The 20995-nt window shown below is 46.0% G+C and overlaps 2 protein-coding genes across 2 annotated transcripts in view; both read left to right on the plus strand.

Annotated features, from left to right (window-relative positions):
* The window catches only part of LOC144737572 (uncharacterized), a 35262-nt gene extending 25464 nt beyond the window's left edge, over nucleotides 1-9798 (plus strand). Inside the window, 4 exon segments of the mRNA XM_078620335.1 lie at nucleotides 3254-3261; nucleotides 4326-4338; nucleotides 7900-8796; nucleotides 8798-9798. Of these exon segments, the coding sequence (XP_078476461.1) occupies nucleotides 3254-3261; nucleotides 4326-4338; nucleotides 7900-8796; nucleotides 8798-9178 (1299 nt within the window). The 3' untranslated portion in view covers nucleotides 9179-9798.
* A 7282-nt stretch (nucleotides 9799-17080) lies between these two features.
* Nucleotides 17081-19170, plus strand: LOC144737570 (uncharacterized). Its single transcript, XM_078620333.1, is given in 2 exon segments — nucleotides 17081-17846; nucleotides 17848-19170. Coding segments are annotated over 2 exon segments (648 nt in total). The 5' UTR covers nucleotides 17081-17580; the 3' UTR covers nucleotides 18230-19170.
* The last annotated feature ends 1825 nt before the right edge of the window (nucleotides 19171-20995 follow it).

Raw genomic sequence — 20995 nt, forward strand, 5'->3', positions numbered from 1 at the left:
CCCTTGACACCTGGATCATTCCAATGACCTGCTGACAAGTGATCCACACTTACATGGCATTCATGTGAAATGTATGTGTAGTGAGTTCAACTGAGTCGCAGACGTACACTTGGAGGCAACACATTTATTTAACACCAACACACGGGGTAACTGCCCCTTAACAGAATAACAACCTGTGGTGGTGACCACCAGGCTAACTGCACTAATTACAACGTAACGAGCTACTACGGACCGGGACCACAGCTCGGGTCCAGTTCCACATGTTGTAGACTTGGTGGAACGTAGACGAACGTTTCTTTAGGTTGAACAACAACGCCGGTTCCTCTGGGGGACCCGGCTTATATTTTTTGCGGTGTGGCTGGCTCCGCCCTTGGCCACGACCACCTTTCAGAATCCTCGAGCAGGATCTGGACCCCGACCACGTGACCACCCCTAGCCCCCACTTTGGGCCCCTTTGTGGACTTAGCTTGTCACGTGCCCTCTCGGGTCAACCAGAGTGCCATGGCCTTTCGTAACCTCATTCCTACGGCCGGCACTCCCACACCCTATCCTGTAGGGCCGGCACTACACGCCAAGCGTGGTGCCATCCGGCGATATCAATCAGCGCTCACCGAGCCCCTCTAGGGCCAGTACTACACTCACCATAATGGTATCCGCGATGTCGTTACACCGCACGCCGTGCCTCTCTAGAGCCGGCACTACACAGTGACATCCCGCAATGTCACTACATCTGTAAGAGTTTATTTATGTGGGGAGCGGTGGCGTAGTTATTACACTGTGTAACAATAAAACATTTTTGTTCCTGGGTAGTGTTATTTCCTAATTGCATATACCTCAAATGTACAGGAAATGCTATTATTCCCCACAAACTTTGCTTTTGTGACTAGGACAGTGATAATTCTAGATTTGAAGCTTTCGTGACTGCAATGATTCATATTCTCAGGTTTTTTCGGTAAAGTCACGTAGGTAAAACATTAAAAGTAATGAAAGTAAAATAAAACAAAACAAAAATAAAAATAAAATTCACGACGTTTCGGAGGCAACACAAGTCTCCGTCATCAGGTGGGACCGTCACAGCCAGATTAGCTGCATCAAGTGAAGCAATGATTCAAGATGTAATCCCTTATAAGCAAGTTGAAGGGGGGGAGGAGAGGGGGGGGAGTTCATCAGAATGTGGTAGCCAATGAATGGAACGTATCGGGAGGGAGGGGGGTGGGAGGGGGAGGGAGCCAACAAAACATTTGGCGACGGCTTGGACGCGGCTGCTGCGCACGCCAACACAATGGGCAGAGAGGGGGGAGGGGAGGTCTGATACACATGATAGAACAAAGGAACGAAAATGCCCATGTTTATACCAATGCAGGCTGAAAAATGAAGAGAGTACTGTTAAAAATAACTGGGGATGTTAACACTCGGTGAAGTAAATTAAAATAGTGCCTGTCAGATAAGATGGTCCAAAAAGTGTAATTAAGTCTTTTTTGCGTGGTTAATAACATCTTTCCAGTGATTACTGAGTTTGTACCCATCATCACGGTTGAAATTATGTCTGTGTTTGTATATTTGTATGGCTTCGTGTACAAACCTTTGATGGTAGCCAGGAGGCTTGCAGAGAACCTTGGTCTCGGAAAAGACAATATCATGAGAGCCCGCCGAGTTGTAGCAATGATCGGCAACGGCCGAAGAATCAGTTCTGCCGTGTTTCAGATCTGACTTGTGCTCGCGGACACGATCAGCAACATGACGATTTTGTTTCTCCAATGTAGCAATCACCACAAATGCAACTCAGTTTGTAGACTCCAGGATACTGTAAGTCAGGAACGACATCCTTCACAGATGGAATCAGATCACGGATTTTATGCACTGTGCTGAATCGGACTTGGATCTTATGTTTGTTTAGAATTTTGGAGATCTTTTTGGTCACGCCTGCTATGTATGGTAACGTGATAGTTTTGGTCGGAGTTTCATGTGGTTGTTTCTGTGTGGTGGGAGAGACAGCTTGGCGGATAGTACGGTCAGAGTATCCGTTCATCCTGAGGGCCCGATGTACATGTCTTAATTCATCAGTCAGGTGGTGTTGGTCAGAAATGCCATGGGCTCTGTGGTATAGCGTTTTGATGAGAGAATTCTTTTGAGATGGGTGGTGGTGGGAACCATCGGCGGCAAGACCTCCCAGACTCTATGGTCTTCCTAAAATCCATAAAGAAGGCACCCCGCTATGACCCATCGTGTCGACGATAAACTCTCCGACGTACAAACTAGCCCGTTTTCTATCAGATACTCTGCTCCCCTTCACAGGCAAGACCTCTTCGGCAGTACTCAACTCAACCCAATTAGTCTCTATGGTTAAGGACATGGTACTATCTCCTGATGACATTCTCGTCAGCTTTGATGTAGTATCTTTGTTTACCAAAGTCCCAGTACCGGACACCCTAACAATAATTGAGGACTTAGTCCAACAGGGATTGAATTCTGATGTACCTGCGCTGGTTAGGCATTGCCTCACCAACACCTATTTTACCTGGAATGGCACCTTCTACAAACAGAATGAGGGTACCCCTATGGGCTCCCCCTTGTCACCAGTTATAGCCAACATTTTCATGGAAAAGTTTGAATCAGACGCCATCCAGACATCCACCCTGCGTCCTTCCCTGTGGAAGAGATATGTGGATGACACTTTCGTCATCTGGCCACATGGCCTCCCAGCATTGAACCACTTCTTGGACCACATCAATTCTAGACACCCATCTATCAGATTCACCATGGAAGTGGAGAAAGACGGTAAACTACCATTCTTGGATATTCTGTTTAAGAGGAGGCTTGACGGATCCTTGGGACATTCTGTCTACAGGAAAGCCACCCACACAGATTCCTACCTGAAACCGGATTCCCACCACCACCCATCTCAAAAGAATTCTCTCATCAAAACGCTATACCACAGAGCCCATGGCATTTCTGACCAACACCACCTGACTGATGAATTAAGACATGTACATCGGGCCCTCAGGATGAACGGATACTCTGACCGTACTATCCGCCAAGCTGTCTCTCCCACCACACAGAAACAACCACATGAAACTCCGACCAAAACTATCACGTTATCATACATAGCAGGCGTGACCAAAAAGATCTCCAAAATTCTAAACAAACATAAGATCCAAGTCCGATTCAGCACAGTGCATAAAATCCGTGATCTGATTCCATCTGTGAAGGATGTCGTTCCTGACTTACAGTATCCTGGAGTCTACAAACTGAGTTGCATTTGTGGTGATTGCTACATTGGAGAAACAAAACGTCATGTTGCTGATCGTGTCCGCGAGCACAAGTCAGATCTGAAACACGGCAGAACTGATTCTTCGGCCGTTGCCGATCATTGCTACAACTCGGCGGGCTCTCATGATATTGTCTTTTCCGAGACCAAGGTTCTCTGCAAGCCTCCTGGCTACCATCAAAGGTTTGTACACGAAGCCATACAAATATACAAACACAGACATAATTTCAACCGTGATGATGGGTACAAACTCAGTAATCACTGGAAAGATGTTATTAACCACGCAAAAAAGACTTAATTACACTTTTTGGACCATCTTATCTGACAGGCACTATTTTAATTTACTTCACCGAGTGTTAACATCCCCAGTTATTTTTAACAGTACTCTCTTCATTTTTCAGCCTGCATTGGTATAAACATGGGCATTTTCGTTCCTTTGTTCTATCATGTGTATCAGACCTCCCCTCCCCCCTCTCTGCCCATTGTGTTGGCGTGCGCAGCAGCCGCGTCCAAGCCGTCGCCAAATGTTTTGTTGGCTCCCTCCCCCTCCCACCCCCCTCCCTCCCGATACGTTCCATTCATTGGCTACCACATTCTGATGAACTCCCCCCCCTCTCCTCCCCCCCTTCAACTTGCTTATAAGGGATTACATCTTGAATCATTGCTTCACTTGATGCAGCTAATCTGGCTGTGACGGTCCCACCTGATGACGGAGACTTGTGTTGCCTCCGAAACGTCGTGATTTTTATTTTTGTTTTGTTTTATTTTACTTTCATTACTTTTAATGTTTTACCTACGTGACTTTACCGAAAAAACCTGAGAATAGGACAGTGATATTTTGAAATTTACCTATTTTCAATGATAAATTTGTATCTTTTCGTTCACATAAAGTCCTGGTCACAAAAGCAAAGTTTGTGGGGAATAATAGCGATTTTCTATACTTTTTAGGCATAAGCAATAAAAAAAAATAACACTTTGTATGCAGGAACAAAAATTGTGTTACATAGTATTATCATTGTACTAGCGGTTAGTACCCGGCGTTGCCCGGGCGAAAAAGGCAGACACATGTAGTTACACACGCAAATCGACTTGCACACACAGAGTTACACGCACAAATCGACTGACACATATATAACATAGACTGAACAAAAACCGCCATTCACCACTAAGTGGCGGTGACGTCACGACAACGCTTGTGCCAGGCTATGTGCACCTTGAGGCCACATGAAGTGTCGAACGCCCGCTGGCAGGAGGTCAGGGGGCAAACCCAGATGGCACAGATCGACTGACTGAGACGACTGGCTGATGCACCACCTGTGGCCCCTACTGTGGCAACTTTCTGTGCTTTAGCCACCCGGCGGTCCGCTCGTTGTTGTGAGCGTCACTCCTCCGCCCTCCGTTGTTGTTGGAGGGTGACTGATTCCAACTGCCCAGTAGCGTCCTTCAGGAGCCTGCTCCAGAGGCCGATCTTGACACCGTTGGTACCAGTCATCCGCAAGTGGACTCAGCTCCAAGTCATCCTGTACCAGATCACTCCATGTCTTCTCCAGCCCGTGCCGCGCCCGTTTAGCCCCTTCGATCCGGTCGAACAAAAGCTGTTTAGGCATGCGGTGGCTGGCCATGTGGGCTACATGACTCGGGCAACGCAGCCTTGCCTGCTGGAGGTCACCGATGGGACTTTGTCCACATCTTTCAAGGATTTGTGAGCTCCTCACACAATGCAGCCTGGTTAAACCCAGGATGGATCGTAGGCAGGCCATCCTAAATGTTTATAATCGGCGAAGATGTTCCATTAGGGGGTCCAAGTTTCGCAAGCATCGAGAAGGGAAGGAATGACCGTGGCCGAGAAGACCTGAAGCTTCGTACGGAGTGATAGACCAGGTAGCTTCCACACAGTGTTACGCAGCCAATGAAAAGATAATGCAGCTCGACTGATTCGGAGTGAGACCTTTGCTGTTAAACCGGAGCCGGTCATTAGCACACTGGCAAGGTATGGGAAATTCTCCACTGTCTCCACAACTGCCCCATCACCAATTGGGAGTTGTGGGGGTGGAGTGTCCAATGGTACAAAATAGCCAGGCAGGTGCTTAGTTTTGGTGGGGTTGATGGTAAGGCCCCACCTCTTGGTGGCAAGCTCCAGGTTCAGCAGCAGCACCTCGAACTCCTCCTCCGAGTGAGTTGCAATTAGCAGATCATCGGCATACATAACGTGGTTGAACAATAGAGTGCCATCCCTTGACCGCACCCGGGCATCGATCAGCCTCCCATTGTTTCTGTAGCAGATGGGAATTCTTCCGGTACAGGCGTTGAAGGCTTGACGAACTACGTGGTCCAAAAATATGTAGAATAATGTGGGAGCCAGAGGACATCCCTGTTGCACCCCAATGTGGAAAGGGAATGGCTCTGACTCACGGCCACGTATTTAGACGCGGGGCGGCTCGCCATCATGAAGGTCCTTAAGGATGGTGATTAGTGGGTCAAGGACTCGGAAAGCACAAAGAGCAACCCAGAGGCCAGGCCTACTGATGGTATCATAGGCCTTGAGCAGGTCAATAAAGCACACGCATGGACTAAGATGCACACATGGACCTACAGACAAGCAAAGAAATGGAGTTACACTGACTAACATGCACATGGACTGAGACACACACATATCGACTCACACAAACACATCGACATACAGACACACACACATATGGACTCACACACACATAGACATGCACTTAAGATACACACACATATATGGATGTACACACATACAGCGACTCACACACACACCGACTCACACAGCAATACGTGGACTCACACACACATTGACGTAAACACACATGTACTTACACACACACATATGGACTAAGACGCACACACATGGACTTACACACACACACAGCGACTGATACGCACACAAATGGACTGACACGCACACTTGGACTGACACACACACATAACCACTTTGACATACACACACACATGGGGCGTTGTCCATTAGAAAAAGACAGACACACACATGGAGTTAAAGACACGCATGGCTCTACACGCACACACATATGGACTCAAAGACACACACATCGACGAATAGCGTGACGTGAGCGATGGAAACAATATAAATTTATTGAAGAAATAATCAAATCACAGACTGGCAGTGAACCGTGGCAGCATCATAAAAGACAGCAAAAAAGGGAAAAATTAGCAACCTAAAAATCCAAAATGAGTTTTGTGTACACAAACATAATTATTGTAACATGTCAACTTGTTTCATAATGGTAAACAATGAACCTGAGTTGTTATCTGCACACAATATCTGGCAACGTATTGTTTAAATCATAATAAGCAATCAACGTGAGTTCTTATCTGCACACAAACATTATTATAGTAATGTTTGTCAACTAATGTGTTTAACAATAGTAAACAATGGACTTGAGTTGTTAGCGTAAGAAGCAATGGACTTTGTACTTACCATAGCCATGTTGAGGCCTTGTGCCATGCGTAGCCCCCGTCCTGGCCTACATTGGTGAGGCAGCAGAGTTGGCACATTGCCAGGCTAGGGGCTGGGCCACTACCCCTCCCCCCAGCATCCCCCGGGCGTGCAAGAATAATTGTATGCAAGCACTGAAATATGATCTACGGAGTCTGCAGTATAAACTGGACGCATCGTGTTGGGGGGGGCAAGAGGACATGACACTGTGAATAAATATCCGCAGCGTTATGTGTGTATGTATTGCCTGTAAAACGCGTAAAAGGAAATGTCCCCCGTGAGCTGGAGCGAACGCGCAGCACTTGGTAGGGTCCGCCCCCCCACGCAATTGGCGTCAGTTGGTACGGTCGATGTCGTGCAATAAGTAAATAATGAATAATAGAAACGGCACAAATGTGTTAATTAAACTACTTTAACGTTTACGGATGGGAAAACGGAATAGCCTATTCCCACCGCGGGGCTTAGGGCGTGTCGCTCGGCAAATTTTTTTCTACGTGAAGGCCACCGTCCGAGAGCCAAATCCCCCGCAAGCGCGACGTTTTGACTTCAAAACAAGCAATTATCATCAGGTGTGTTTTTTTCCACACCTGATAAAGATTGCTTGTGTTGCAGTTGAAACATCGTGAGAATTTAATTGTTTTATATTTTTTATTATTTTGTTTCCCTTCTACGTGACTTTACCGAAAGAACCAAGAATATGAATCCCTGCAGTCACGAAAGCTTTAAATCAAAACAAATAGTATTATTTTCAACAGCCTTTGCTTTGTCAGCTGAATTTAGCTTTCATAAATATTACTTTTGTAGCCAGACAGCCGTTTTGTGTGCTCGGAGTATTGGGTTAACATTCATTTTGAAGATACGAGGGCTTCTAGGCATGTTTGTGACCATTTGCCTTCTCATTGTGTGCCATAACAGCCCGTGTGATGAATTTGGGACACTTTTTCACTATATCATGAATATATGAATAGGTATAGACGTTTGTCTGTGTAAATATGCATTCCTCTGTGTATCGATACTGACGTGTAGATGGTGTTGATATTTTTTTTCTGTCTGCAGCTGTCACTTCCTCTGCAGAATTAGTCTAATGGAGCAAAGGCACTCTGCGCGGCTCAGTGCATACAGCATGGATCGTACTGGAAATTTGACACGGCACCAGAGAACTCGCACAGGAGAGAAACCCTTCAAGTGCAGTGTGTGTGAGAAGGCGTTTGCACTTTCATCTCATCTTGTAGCACACCAGAGAACACACACGGGAGAGAAACCCTTCAAATGCAGTGTGTGTGGGAAGGCATTTGCACGTTCATCTTGTCTTGTAATACACCAGAGAACACACACGGGAGAGAAACCCTTCAAGTGCAGTGTGTGTGGGAAGGCGTTTGCACAGTCATTTACTCTTGCAATGCACCAGAGAACACACACGGGAGAGAAACCCTTCAAGTGCAGTGTGTGTGGGAAGGCATTTGCACATTCATTTTCTCTTGTAGCACACCAGAGAACGCACACAGGAGAGAAACCCTTCAAATGCAGTGTGTGTGGGAAGGCGTTTGCACAGTCAACTACTCTTGTAGAACACCAGAGAACACACACAGGAGAGAAACCTCTCAAGTGCAGTGTGTGTGGGAAGGCGTTTGCACAGTCATCTACTCTTGCAAAACACCAGATAATACACACAGCAAAGAAACCCTTCAAGTGCAGTGTGTGTGGGAAGGGGTTTGCACGCTCATCTACTCTTGTAGACCACCAGAGAACACACACAGGAGAGAAACCCTTCAAGTGCAGTGTTTGTGGTAGGGCATTTGCACTTTCATCTCCTCTTGTAGCACACCAAAGAACACACACGGGAGAGAAACCCTTCAAATGCAGTGTTTGTGGGAAGGCGTTTGCACAGTCATCTACTCTTGGAATACACCAGAGAACACACACGGGAGAGAAACCCTTCAAGTGCAGTGTGTGTGGGAAGGCGTTTGCACGTTCATCTCCTCTTGTAGCACACCAGAGAACACACACGGGAGAGAACCCCTTCAGGTGCACTCCTTGCGGGAAGACCTTTGCACTTTTCATCAAATCTTCATGCACACCAGAGAACACACAAGCATCAGAAGATCCAGAAGGAGTGGAGTCTGAAATCGGCTTGTGAAAGTCAAAGTGCCGCAATGAGCCCATCCCTCATTAAACAAGAACCGGAAGAAAATCCCAGCTTAGACACTTTTAAAGGTATCAAGGTGAAATATGAAGAGGTGAAGGTGAAATGTGAAGAAGTGATGGTCAAGAGCGAAGAAGTGAAGGTAAAATGTGAAGATGAAGATTCAACTCCAAAATCAGACCTTCACATCGATAGAGGCAACGTGAAGCAGGAGGAGAATTCTGACTGTGAGGCAGAGCGAGGCAACTCCCAGCAGTTTGTGGAAGTTGAGGTGTGGGTGGACTTCCTCTGAAACAATACAAAGTCAAATGGAGACCCGGTAGATGTGTAGCTTGAGATGATGTCGCTCCAATAGACGCACATTTGTCACAGGCCTTTAATGACAAGAATGTGAAGTTGAACGCTCAATTCCTAGGTTCAACCTGCAGGGCAAGAGCGGCCAGTCTTTGTGGACCTGTGGGTTGCGTAGATCTCTAACCAGGAGTGAGAGCCAATAAGCTCCCAAGCATTCGATATGTAATCATAATTGCATTTACATGGTGCTTGCTTAATTGCCTCAGCAACTTGGAGTTTTGTATCGTATCTTGTCTCAAACACTCGAAGAGCATCCCCAAGTAGCAGCTGCCCCTGTGTGGCACAAGGAGGTGGCCCTGCACTGGCCTGCATGTTGACAATAGCCTGTCAGTTGGGGGCGGTGGTTGATGTGGCATCTTAGTTGTGGAGTTTGTCGGTAATGTTTTAGAATTTGATCAATTTTGACCCAGACGTCAGAATGCAATGGCCTACTCGTTTTGAATTACACTATTATGTTGTACATTCACTTCAATTTAAAGCTTTCGTGACTGCAGGGATTCATCTTCTTGGTTCTTTCGGTAAAGTCACGTAGAAGGGAAATAATAAAATAATAAAAATACAGCATAATAGAATAATTCTCACGACGTTTCGGCTACAAAGCAAGCAGCCGTTCTCAGGTGAAGAATGAAACACCACCAAGCTTGGAGCGTATATTTAAGCTGGGTTGGAGGGGGAAGAAGAGCGCCTTGACAAATTAATTTGCATATCAAGAGGAATTTAACATTCCTTCCCTTTGTTAATTCTACCCCCTGTCCCCTCCTTTTGATGCTGCTAATCCTGCATAATGCACGGGCATAATATGACTTTGAAACCCCCCGCCCACCTCCTACGCATTTCCCATAAATATGCTAAATTCCTCTTGATATGCAAATTATTTTGTCAAGGCGCTCTTCTTCCCCCGCCAACCCAGCTTAAATATTCGCTCCAAGCTTGGTGGTGTTTCATTCTTCACCTGAGGACGGCTGCTTGCGTTGTAGCCGAAACTTTGTGAGAATTATTTTATTATGTTTTATTTTTATTATTTTCCCTTCTACGTGACTTCACCGAAAGAACCAAGAAGATGTACATACACTTAAGCAGACGGTGCGTATTTTTTAAAATAACTTATTGTTAATACGATGTAACCTGATGCAGCATAATTAGGTGCAGTAATTAAATTTTGTTAAAATGACTCAATAATTTAGAATTAATACTTGTATGATTGTGTGTGTACATGTAACATTTTGTCTATAAGGGTTAAACATTGATTAAGTGATGTTAGGACAAAGTGTGTGTTTTGGAAGTAACCTGGACAGATCACTCTGGTGAGACCCGTTGTTTTTGTGATACAGGTCAAAGGGTACCTTATATATGTCACGTGCCGTAGCTCACATGACTTCTGCCACGAAAATGTCGAGATGTTTTCGCCTGAGGATGACCGCTTGTTGTGATCGAAACGTCGTGATTTATTTTATTTTTTCTACCTACGTGACTTTACCGAAAGAACCAATGAGTATGAAAGACGTCTCGTCTGCTGATCTTGTTCATATCTGTGTACATCGATATCCCACATTGCTTACATGTACACGCCACTCTGAAATAAATATAAACTAGAACGACTTCCGGGGATGGGCAAAGATCGAGGAAACTCTTTCCATGGAGCGAGTTAAGTGTGTTCGATTCAACATCTCTGTCCGCCTCTGTGTGTCTTTCTCTGTCTTTGTCATCTCTATCTTTCTCTGTCTCTGTGTTCCTCTTGTCTGTGTCCGCCTGTCTTGTCTGTGTGTGTCTTGTCTATCAGCGTCTGTCCAACCATAGTCAATGACTGTAGCGGCACGCACCCGTTTAACTCCCATGGCTACACGCCACTCAAACTTGCTCCGAACACAAAGACAAAGATCCCCCGTATAGCCTGGACAGAATGTTGGGGCAAGTGCCCAAGCCTTGTCCCTAGTTTTCATGAGCTTAGTAATCAAAGGATCAAACCATGGTGGGCGGTTGCCTTTAGTTTTAAATCTAACCAACGGAGCATGTTTGTCAAGAATTTGGAGAAACGTGTACCTGAAGGTCTCCCAAGCCGTAGTCAGGTTAGGGATTTCAGAGACCTTGTCAATATCCAAGTGAAGCACATCATTAGTAAATGCCTGAATGCTCAAGTATCTCATGGAGTGCTTCTCAACCAATTTAGGGGGGCTTTGGGTCTGGCTGATGATCTCACCCCAAATATGAAGGAGTGATCACTAAGGTTATTATCCAGAACACCAGTCAGTGCGAAATTGTGAGGGGCATTTGTCAATAGGACGTCAAACAGACATGACTGTCCCGGATTTTTTAGGTTGGGTCTTGTGGGGACATTTATTCATTGAAATAGGTTAAATTCAATTGCAAAATTTGTGGCCACGGCCGGCAATTTTAGCCAATTCCAATTTAGATCACCTACTAAAACTATTTCACCTTTAGGGAGGCCCCCAAGAAGCTCTCTCAGTGCAGACGCAGCTTCAACATCCTTCCCACTAGGCGGTCTATAGCAGCACACTACCAATATATGTTGATTATTTGGGAGAGTTATTCTGAGAGCAAGACCTTCAATACAATTTTTTTAAAACAAGGAGTGAGCTGGTGAACATGCAATAGTATTACAAACATAGATGGCAATTCCACCTCCTTTAGATCCTCGGTCAAGCTCAAAAAGGTTGTAGTTGTCAATCGTAATCTGCAAGTCATTTACAGCAGGAGTGAGAAATGTTTCTGTTAGGCAAAAAATGTCCGGGTCCAGGCTTGCCACTTCTAATTTTAGTTGACTTAATTTAATCACAAGCCCTCTGATGTTGACGTGTAGAACACCAACACCTTTTCTGCCAGAAAAATCTACATAATTATACGATTTCTTTACATTTGGGCCAGGATGAAGCGCAATACCACCCACAGGTATTTTCTGTGAAAGGATGAAGAGCGGCGAACCTTGGATGAATATCAGCAGCTCGCAGGTGGTGATATTCTTAAGAGCAGAATGAAGTTTGGAAGGAGTGCTGGTGAAGTAATGGGGCAAAGATAAGGTTGAAAAGGTTTCAATGATGGAGTGTAGAATTGTCTATAAGCTGTTTAATTAGCAGGTGTAGTGGCAAATTGAGCAACAAGTATGGATGCGAAGTAACGAGGGTAGCCGTTTGTAGAGTTGAGTGTGGCACTAGATATGGCCGGGAGGGACAGCAGTAGAATATACAGCAGGACGATTGCCATCTTTCAAATATCAGGGATACACATAGTTTAACACATGAGCGAAAAATATATATACTTGTAGGCCGAGCGCGAGAAACGTCTTGCCACACTCGCCACACATGCACGGCTTCTCACCCGTGAGCACTATTGGTCACAGCATTGGAGGTGACGCAGAAGAGGTTGGCGCGCTCATTTATGGCCTTGAGCTTCTCGCTGCACTCGGGCGGCAGCTGAAGGTTTTCCAGGTCGTTGAGCGAGCGCTGGAGGGCGGCTCCGTGCTTGCCGATCAGGTCGTTGCATGTGCTCATATCCTCGAGCTTGGAGGACAGCGAGCGGAGCGTGGTCTGCAGTTCCCTCTGCCGGCCTGTGCGCCTGATTTTTCATCGCCCGAGTCATAAGCTTGCAGCACGCTTGTAGAGCCAGCCCTCCTTCACCACCGTCACCTCCGCTATGGCGTCGTAGTCCTGCCTTGGCTCTCTCGGTCTGCTCAAGCACTCCGCCACAGACTCTCCGTGCACTTCACACGAGCATGAGCGACGCGTCACTCCTCACCACCACGACCACGGCGGTCCGCATGGCCCTGGGTGCTGCTCCCTGTGACTTCGGGTGACAAAGGCGGCCGGGCCTGGTTCTACCCACACACCTCCTCCTGTGCCATGCCGGCCCCCATTTATACTGCTCGGGAACAGCACGTTAAGGCTAAATGTGGGTCTTCGTCTGAGTGTGGTTGTGTGCAAGTCAACCCGTGGCACCTGGGTCATGCACATAGCCTGGCACAAGCGTCGTGGTGACGTCACCGCCACTTAGTGGCAAATTGCGGTTGTCACCATTTGTGTGTGGGTGTTTGTGAGTGTTGAGTTGAATATCTGTGCTTTTTGTTACGTCCTGGGAGTCCTGCCTACGACCCGTCCTGGGTGTCACCAGGCCGCCTCGTGTGAGCAGCTCACAACTCTACGTTGAACTTCTTTCGCACCGTACACAGCTGACCGCGATAATCGGAGATGCGGGGGAAGGACAACAAACTAAGCACGCAAACAAACTGTTCTAGAGAAAATAGTTTTCAATCTGCCCCAGTGGCTTCCTCATTCATTCATAAACCGTAAAGGATAATAAATACACAATACGAAAAGCTTATAGCCTAGGGCTTTAGACAATGCGCTGGCGAACTAGCTGTTTTAGACAAATTTCAGAGTGCTGATTCCAAATCTGATCTCAGATTTGCTCTATCACATCTCATTTTTATGCTATCGGCATACCCCATTTTCATTGATTTTACCCGAAATTAGCTCTGTCACTTATGATTTCAAGTTGTTGCGAGTTAGTGACTGCTTTAGTGCAAAATATGGTGCTGTATTTTTAGGATAGTGTGTTTATAATATCATTTTATGTAGATATCCACATTTATTTAATATTTTTCTTCTGCAGGGCGTGATCTAACAATGGCTACAACATCCGAAAGAAGGAAATGCAGTAATGGCCCAGATATCTTCTGCTACATCTGTGGCAGCTTCACTTTTCAGGATCAAAGGCGCAACATCAATACCTTTGTCAAGAAGGTTTATCTTGACTACTTTAAAGTACGAATTGGAGACCAAGACAAAAATTGGGCTCCTCACAAAGTGTGTAAAACCTGTGTTGAAACTTTGCGATCATGGTCTAAAGGAAAGAATGCTAAGCTGAAGTTTGGTGTGCCAATGGTTTGGAGAGAACCTACACACCATTTGGATAACTGCTACTTCTGCCTTGTGAATGTAAAAGGTTTCAATAAGAAAAACGAACAACACTTACAATACCCATATATCCCATCTGCCAGACGACCAGTTGAGCACTGAGGAAATACCTGTGCCTGTATTTACTGAGCTACCAGAGATTGATGTTGAATCCCTCAGTTTACCTGCTTCTACAGATGATGATGATGCTCAGATTGAATTTACGCCATCTGATGCAGATTGTGATAACATGTATCTGTTTAGTCAGCCTGAATTGAATGATCTTGTAAGATATTTGGATTTGCCAAAGCAGTCTGATGAATTGTTGGCTTCCAGGCTGCAAGAGAAAGGACTACTCAGACCTGGCACTACTGTCCCCTTTTATCGTAACAGAGAAGCAGTACTTCCATTCAGATGGTCAACGTGTTTATTGTAATGATGTTGAAGAGCTTCTTCTCAATATGGGACTGCCCGCATATGATTCAAGTGAATTGAGACTTTTTATTGACAGTAGTACAAGGAGTTTGAAATGTGTGTTACTTCACAACAGAAATATATATGGTTCAATCCCAATAGGACACTCTGTAAAAATGAATGAAGAGTATGCCAACATCAAGATTGTTCTGGATAGATTGGAATACCATGTTCATGGATGGCTAATTTGTGTTGCTTTGAAAATGGTTAATTTTCTGCTGGGTCAGCAAGGAGGTCACACCAAATACCATTGTTTCCTGTGCTACTGAGACAGTAGGGCTACATTCGAACACTGGGTTAAAAAGAACTGGCCACCAAGAATGAGTTTGACGCCTGGTGGCAAGAACATCAAGAATGAGCCTCTGGTTGATAGGAAATTTTTTTTATTTCCCCCACTGCACATAAAACTTGGGTTAATGAAGCAATTCGTCAAAGCTCTTGATCACACTGGAGACTGCTTCAGCTATATATGTTCAACCTTTTCAAGTCTCAGTGCCGAGAAGAAAAGGCAGGAATATTTGATGGCCCTCAAATAAGAACACTCATCAGGGATCCACACTTTGTTATAACAATGACTGCGGCAGAGGCTAGAGCTTGGAATGCATTATCTGATGTGGTGCGGAATTTCCTTGAACAGGAAAGCGGACAACTATCGCGAGATTGTGGAGGAGCTGCTCTTGAGTTTCCAAGCACTTGGATGTAGAATGAGCATGAAGGTTCACTACTTACATAGTCACTTGGCCCAGTTTCCAGAGAACATGGGTCACGTGAGCGAAGAGCAAGGTGAACGCTTTCGTCAAGACATTAAAGTTATGGAAGAACGTTACCAAGGCCGATGGGACTCAAACATGATGGCAGATTACTGCTGGTCCTTGATGAGAGACATTCCACAATCTGTACATCGAAGATCATCATAGAAGAGGTCGTTTATGCAGATGTAACATCACTATTGTGAATGACCTTTTTGTACATATTTTTCTTATCTTCACAATTCAATTCTTACATGGTAATATGCATTCACTCACATTGATATGCAGTCACTCTCACAACTTTGTGCTACGGCTCATTAAATGTTTGTTTCATTATTATTGTATCTTATCTTATTCTTGTATGGATGTCTGTTTAGCTATTCGTATATGAGCATACATTTGCTGTTTTTATTGAAAATGCAATATTTGATATCTCAAAAACCTGAAAACTGATGCCAGATTTGGAATCAGCACCCCAAAATAACCTTAAAACCGTTAGAATACCTTATGCCAGAAAAAGCGTGACCGGTGTCATTTTTAACTCAATAAACAAATAAAATAAACCCAACATTTGAATAAATATCCTTGTATTTGTATTACAATAAATATAGACACGTACATTTATATTTTAAAGTGCATAAATGTACACAAATTAACAAAAAAAACAATACAAAAGCTGAGTGCTTTAGTCAAGGCACTAACAGACTAGGCCCTAAATCACATTCAAATTCATTAACACAAAATAAACGTAGTTAATAAACCTTACAATTAGAATAAATACACATTCATTTGTATTGTAATGAATACCATAATGAATACAGACACGTACATTTATATTGACACTAGTGGTGAGTACCCGGCGTTGCCCGGGCCAAAAAGGCAGACACACACACACATGTAGTTACACACACAAATCGACTGACACATACACATAGAGTTACACGCACATATCGACTCACACACATACATAGACTGAACAACAACAACCGCCATTCGCCAGTAAGTGGTGGTGACATCACCACAACGCTTGCAACGCTTGCAACGCTTGTGCCAGGCTATGTGCACCTTGAGGCCACGTAAAGTGTCGAACGCCCGCTGGCAGGAGGTCACGGGGCAGACCCAGATGGCACAGGTCGACTGACTGAGACGACTGGCTGATGCATCACCTGTGCCCCCTACTGTGGCAAATTGCTGTGCTTTACCCACCCGGCGCTCCGCTCGTTGTGAGCGTCGCTCCTCTGCCCTCCGTTGTTGTTGGAGGGCGACTGTTAACAGTCATTTTCAAATATTCTTAGGTTTTTTCGGTAAAGTCACGTAGGTAAAACATCAAAATTAATAAAAATAAAGATCACGACGTTTCGGAGGCAACACAAGTCTCCGTCATCAGGTGGGACCGTCACAGCCAGATTAGCTGCTTTAAGTGAGGCAATGATTCAAGATGTAATCCCTTAAAAGCGAGTTGAGGGGGGAGGAGAGGGGGGGGAGATCATCAGAATGTGGTAGCCAATGAATGGAACGTATCGGGAGGGAGGGAGGGGGGGGCGGGGCCAAAAGGGTGGGCGTCGGCGTGGAAGCGATTGTGCGCAAGCGACAAACTGCTGCACACGTCAAACGTTTTGGGTAAAGAGGGGGGAGGGGGAGGCCTGATACACATGATAGAAAAGAACGAAAATGTCCATGTTTATACCAATGCTGGCTGAACAATGAAGAGATTACTGTTAAAACTGGGGATGTTAACACTCGGTAAAGTAAAGTAAAATAGTGCCTGTCAGATAAGATTGTCCTAAAAAAGTGTAATTAAGTCTTTTTTGCGTGGTTAATAACATCTTTCCAATGATTACTAAGTTTGTACCCATCATCACGGTTGAAATTATGTCTGTGTTTGTATATATGTATGGCTTCGTGTACAAATCTTTGATGGTAGCCAGGAGGTTTGCAGAGAACCTTGGTCTCGGAAAAGACAATTTCATGAGATACTAGGGCTTCCAGGCTGACCATTTGCTCTCTCATTGTGTGCCCATGTGATGAATTTGGGAATCTTTTTCACTCTTATCATGAATATATGAATGAGTATAGACGTGCAAGTCATGTGTGACTGTGTATATATGCATTCTTTTGTGCCTCGATATTGACGTAGATGGTCTGGATATACATTTTTTTTTGTCTGCAGCTGACGGTTCCTCTGACACTTCCTCTGCAGAATTGGTTTGATGGAGCATAGGCACTCAGCGCAGCTCGGTACAAAAAGGCAACAATGCAACCAGTGTGCATACAGCACGGATCATGTTGGACATCTGATACAGCACCAGAGAACTCACACAGGAGAGAAACCCTTCAAGTGCAGTGTGTGTGGGAAGGCATTTTCATATTCATCTGCTCTTAAAACACACCGAAGAACACACACAGGAGAAAAACCCTTCAAGTGCAGTCTGTGCGCGAAGGTGTTTTCACGGTCATCTTCTCTTGTATTACATCAGAGAACACACGGGAGAGAAACCCTTCAAGTGCACTGTGTGTGACAAGGAATTTGCATGGTCATCATGTCTTCATAGACACCAGAGAACACACACAAGAGAGAAACCCTTCAGTTGCCCTCTGTGTGTGAAGGCGTTTGCAAATTCACAACATCTTAAATTACACCAGAGAACACACACGGGAGAGAAACCCTTCAAGTGCACTGTGTGTGACAAGGCATTTGCACAATCACCAACTCTTCAATCACACCAGAGAACACACACGGGAGAGAAACCCTTCAGTTGCACTCTGTGTGGGAAGGCGTTTGCACAGTCATCAATTCTTAAACATCACCAGAGGACACACAAGCATCAAAAGATCCCCAAGAAATGGAGTCTGAAATAGGCTTGTGAAAGTCAAAGTGCTGCAGTGAGCCCATCCCTCATGAAACCAGAAGTGAATCCCAGCTTGGACACTTTTAAAGGTATCAAGGTGAAATGTGAAGAAAGGATGAAGAGTGAAGAGATGAAGGTGAAATGTGAGAAAGTGATGGTGAAAAGCGATAAAGTGACGGTAAACTGGGAAGATGAAGATTCAACTAAAAAATCGTACCTTTACATCAATGGAGGCAACGTGAAGCAGGAGTAGAATTCTGACAGCGAGGCAGAGCTAGGCAACTCCCAGCAGTTTGTGGAAGTGGAGGTGTGGGTGGACTTCTTAGACAATACAAGGTCAAATGGAGACCCGTTGGATGGGTAGGCTTGAGATAATGAAGCTCCAATAGATGCACCTTTGTCACAGGCCTTTAATGAAAAGAACGTGAATTTGAACACTGAATTCCTGGGTTCAACCTGCAGAGTAAGAGCGGCGAGTATTTGTTGACCTGTGGGTTGGGTAGATCAATAATCAGGAGCAAGAGCCAATAAGCTTCCAAGTATTCCACTGTTATATTTATATTTGCATTGATATGGTGCTTGCTTAATTGCCTCAGCAACTCAGTTTCATATCTCATCACAAACACTCGAAGAGCACCTTCAAGTGGCAGCTACCTCTGTGTCATAAGGTGACACTGCTGTCACCTGCATGTGGGCATGAGTCTGTCAGAAGGGGGTGATGATTGATGCGTAATCTTCATTATGTAATTTCTGGATCATGTTTGAAATTGCCCAAATATTGACCATGACACCAACATGCAATGACCTATGCGTTTTGAATGACACAATCGTATGTTTTACATCCACTGTTAAGCAGACGGTGCATATTTTGTTAAATGTTACTGGAGTAGCCAGACGTACCTGTCGGATTTGAACCTTGAACCTCTGCAATAAATAGAGAATGTGCTTCCACTTGGCTTCCCTCAATCTGAGTGTAGGCATGACAGCCTGAATGTTTCTAACTGGCGCAGATGTTCCATTTAGAGGGGTCCACGTTTCACATACCTACAGAAGGGAGGGCAAAACTGGCCGAGAAGAACCGAAGCTTCATGCGGAGCGACAGACCAGGTAGCTTCCACACAGCATAGCGCAGCCGATGAAAAGATAATGCCGCCCGACTGATCCAGACAACCCACACACTGTACACACGCAGTGTTCCCACAAGGTCTACACACACCATATACACAGCGTACACACAGTTTACCCACACAGTATACAAACAGTCTGTACACGCACAGTGTATATGTAATGTAGTAACTCGGCGGGAGACGACTTCACGGGTAACACACTCTTTATTTTACCAAACTCGTTCACAGGTGACTAACACCTACTTTGTATCTCGGGTGACAAACACCCACTTAGTATCTCGGGTGACAAACACCCACTTAGTATCTCGGGTGACAAACACCCACTTAGCTACTCGGCGACTAACGCCACTGAGCTACTCGGGTGACCAACACCCACTTAGCTACTCGGCGACTAACGCCACTGAGCTACTCGGGTGACCAACACCCACTTAGCTACTCGGCGACTAACGCCACTGAGCTACTCGGGACACTCCCTGCCCGGGGTATCCGTCTTGACTGTGGGTCCCCAGCCCGACCCACGTGGGCGTCGGACCCCGGGTCCCACAGCCTCGCCTCCGAGCCACACAGGGCCCCGGTCCCCACAAGGACGGCGGGACTAGGGGTCTCGGGGCACTAGGTCTTCAGCTCCGTCTTCGGGTCTTCAACTGGGTAACTCTCCCCGAGTGCTCTCGCGCGTCCCCCTTTATACCCCACCTGCGGACGTCGCTGCGAGCACCCATCTTATTCGACCAATCACTCGGCGCTGGCTACGATCCTCTTTTCCCACATCTCATCGTGCCTCACCACCCACGCCGCGCCGCCCCGTCATCTGTCACTCCCGGCGCATGCGTCCACACCACGCCCACAACGCGTGCCCAACCCCGCACCCCGCGCCGCCCCGTGATCCATCACTGTCACAGTCGGCGCACGTCAACATCACCACTACATCACCCCCTACCACATAGCTCGCAGCCGACCCGGCTGCTATAATAATATACAAACCGCCCTGTGTGCTCCGTAACACAACACAACAACAAGAACAACAACTAACGTAACAACACAACACGACGCGAACACTACCATCCGCAACCATCAACCAATGCCACCGCGACAATAGAACAATATATACAAACCGGCGAGTGACAATAGCAATGTGTATGCAGAAAGGAAAATAAATGGAATTTTTTTTTTTTTCTTTCGACTCGTGCAGTGTCCCATTCTTTCCGAGCGTCCCTACAACGGGACATTACCCCGGCAGAGGGGAACACCGGGCGAGCTCGGTGTTGAGAAAAAAACGTCTTCATGAAAATTGTTGTGCCCTAGCCCGAGTCCGCCTTGCCGGTCCGTCGTACGGCACCAGACGCGGTTGAACGTCCGGTGGTGCCGGCGGTTCAGGAAGACATCGGCCAGGCATCGAGGACCCGTGCGTGCCCCGGGGTTCAGGCTCCCGACGGTCAGCAGCCGTCAAGCCCGAGGCACCTGGGGGTGGGTCGGGTGGAGACACGTGAGGATCAGCCTGCGACACCTCCCTCCCCGAGTCGACGGTCACATCACACGCCCGGTCGTTACGGCACAGAACGGGGTCACACGGTGCCGCATAGGGCTTCAGTCGGGAGGGGTGCACGTACCAACGGCGTTTTTCCCATTTAATCTGTATACTCTGGGGTCGT

The sequence above is a fragment of the Lampetra planeri genome, chromosome 71 (genome assembly GCF_965212315.1).
Source record: "Lampetra planeri chromosome 71, kcLamPlan1.2.h2, whole genome shotgun sequence".
In the NCBI taxonomy this organism is placed as follows: Eukaryota; Metazoa; Chordata; class Hyperoartia; order Petromyzontiformes; family Petromyzontidae; genus Lampetra; species Lampetra planeri.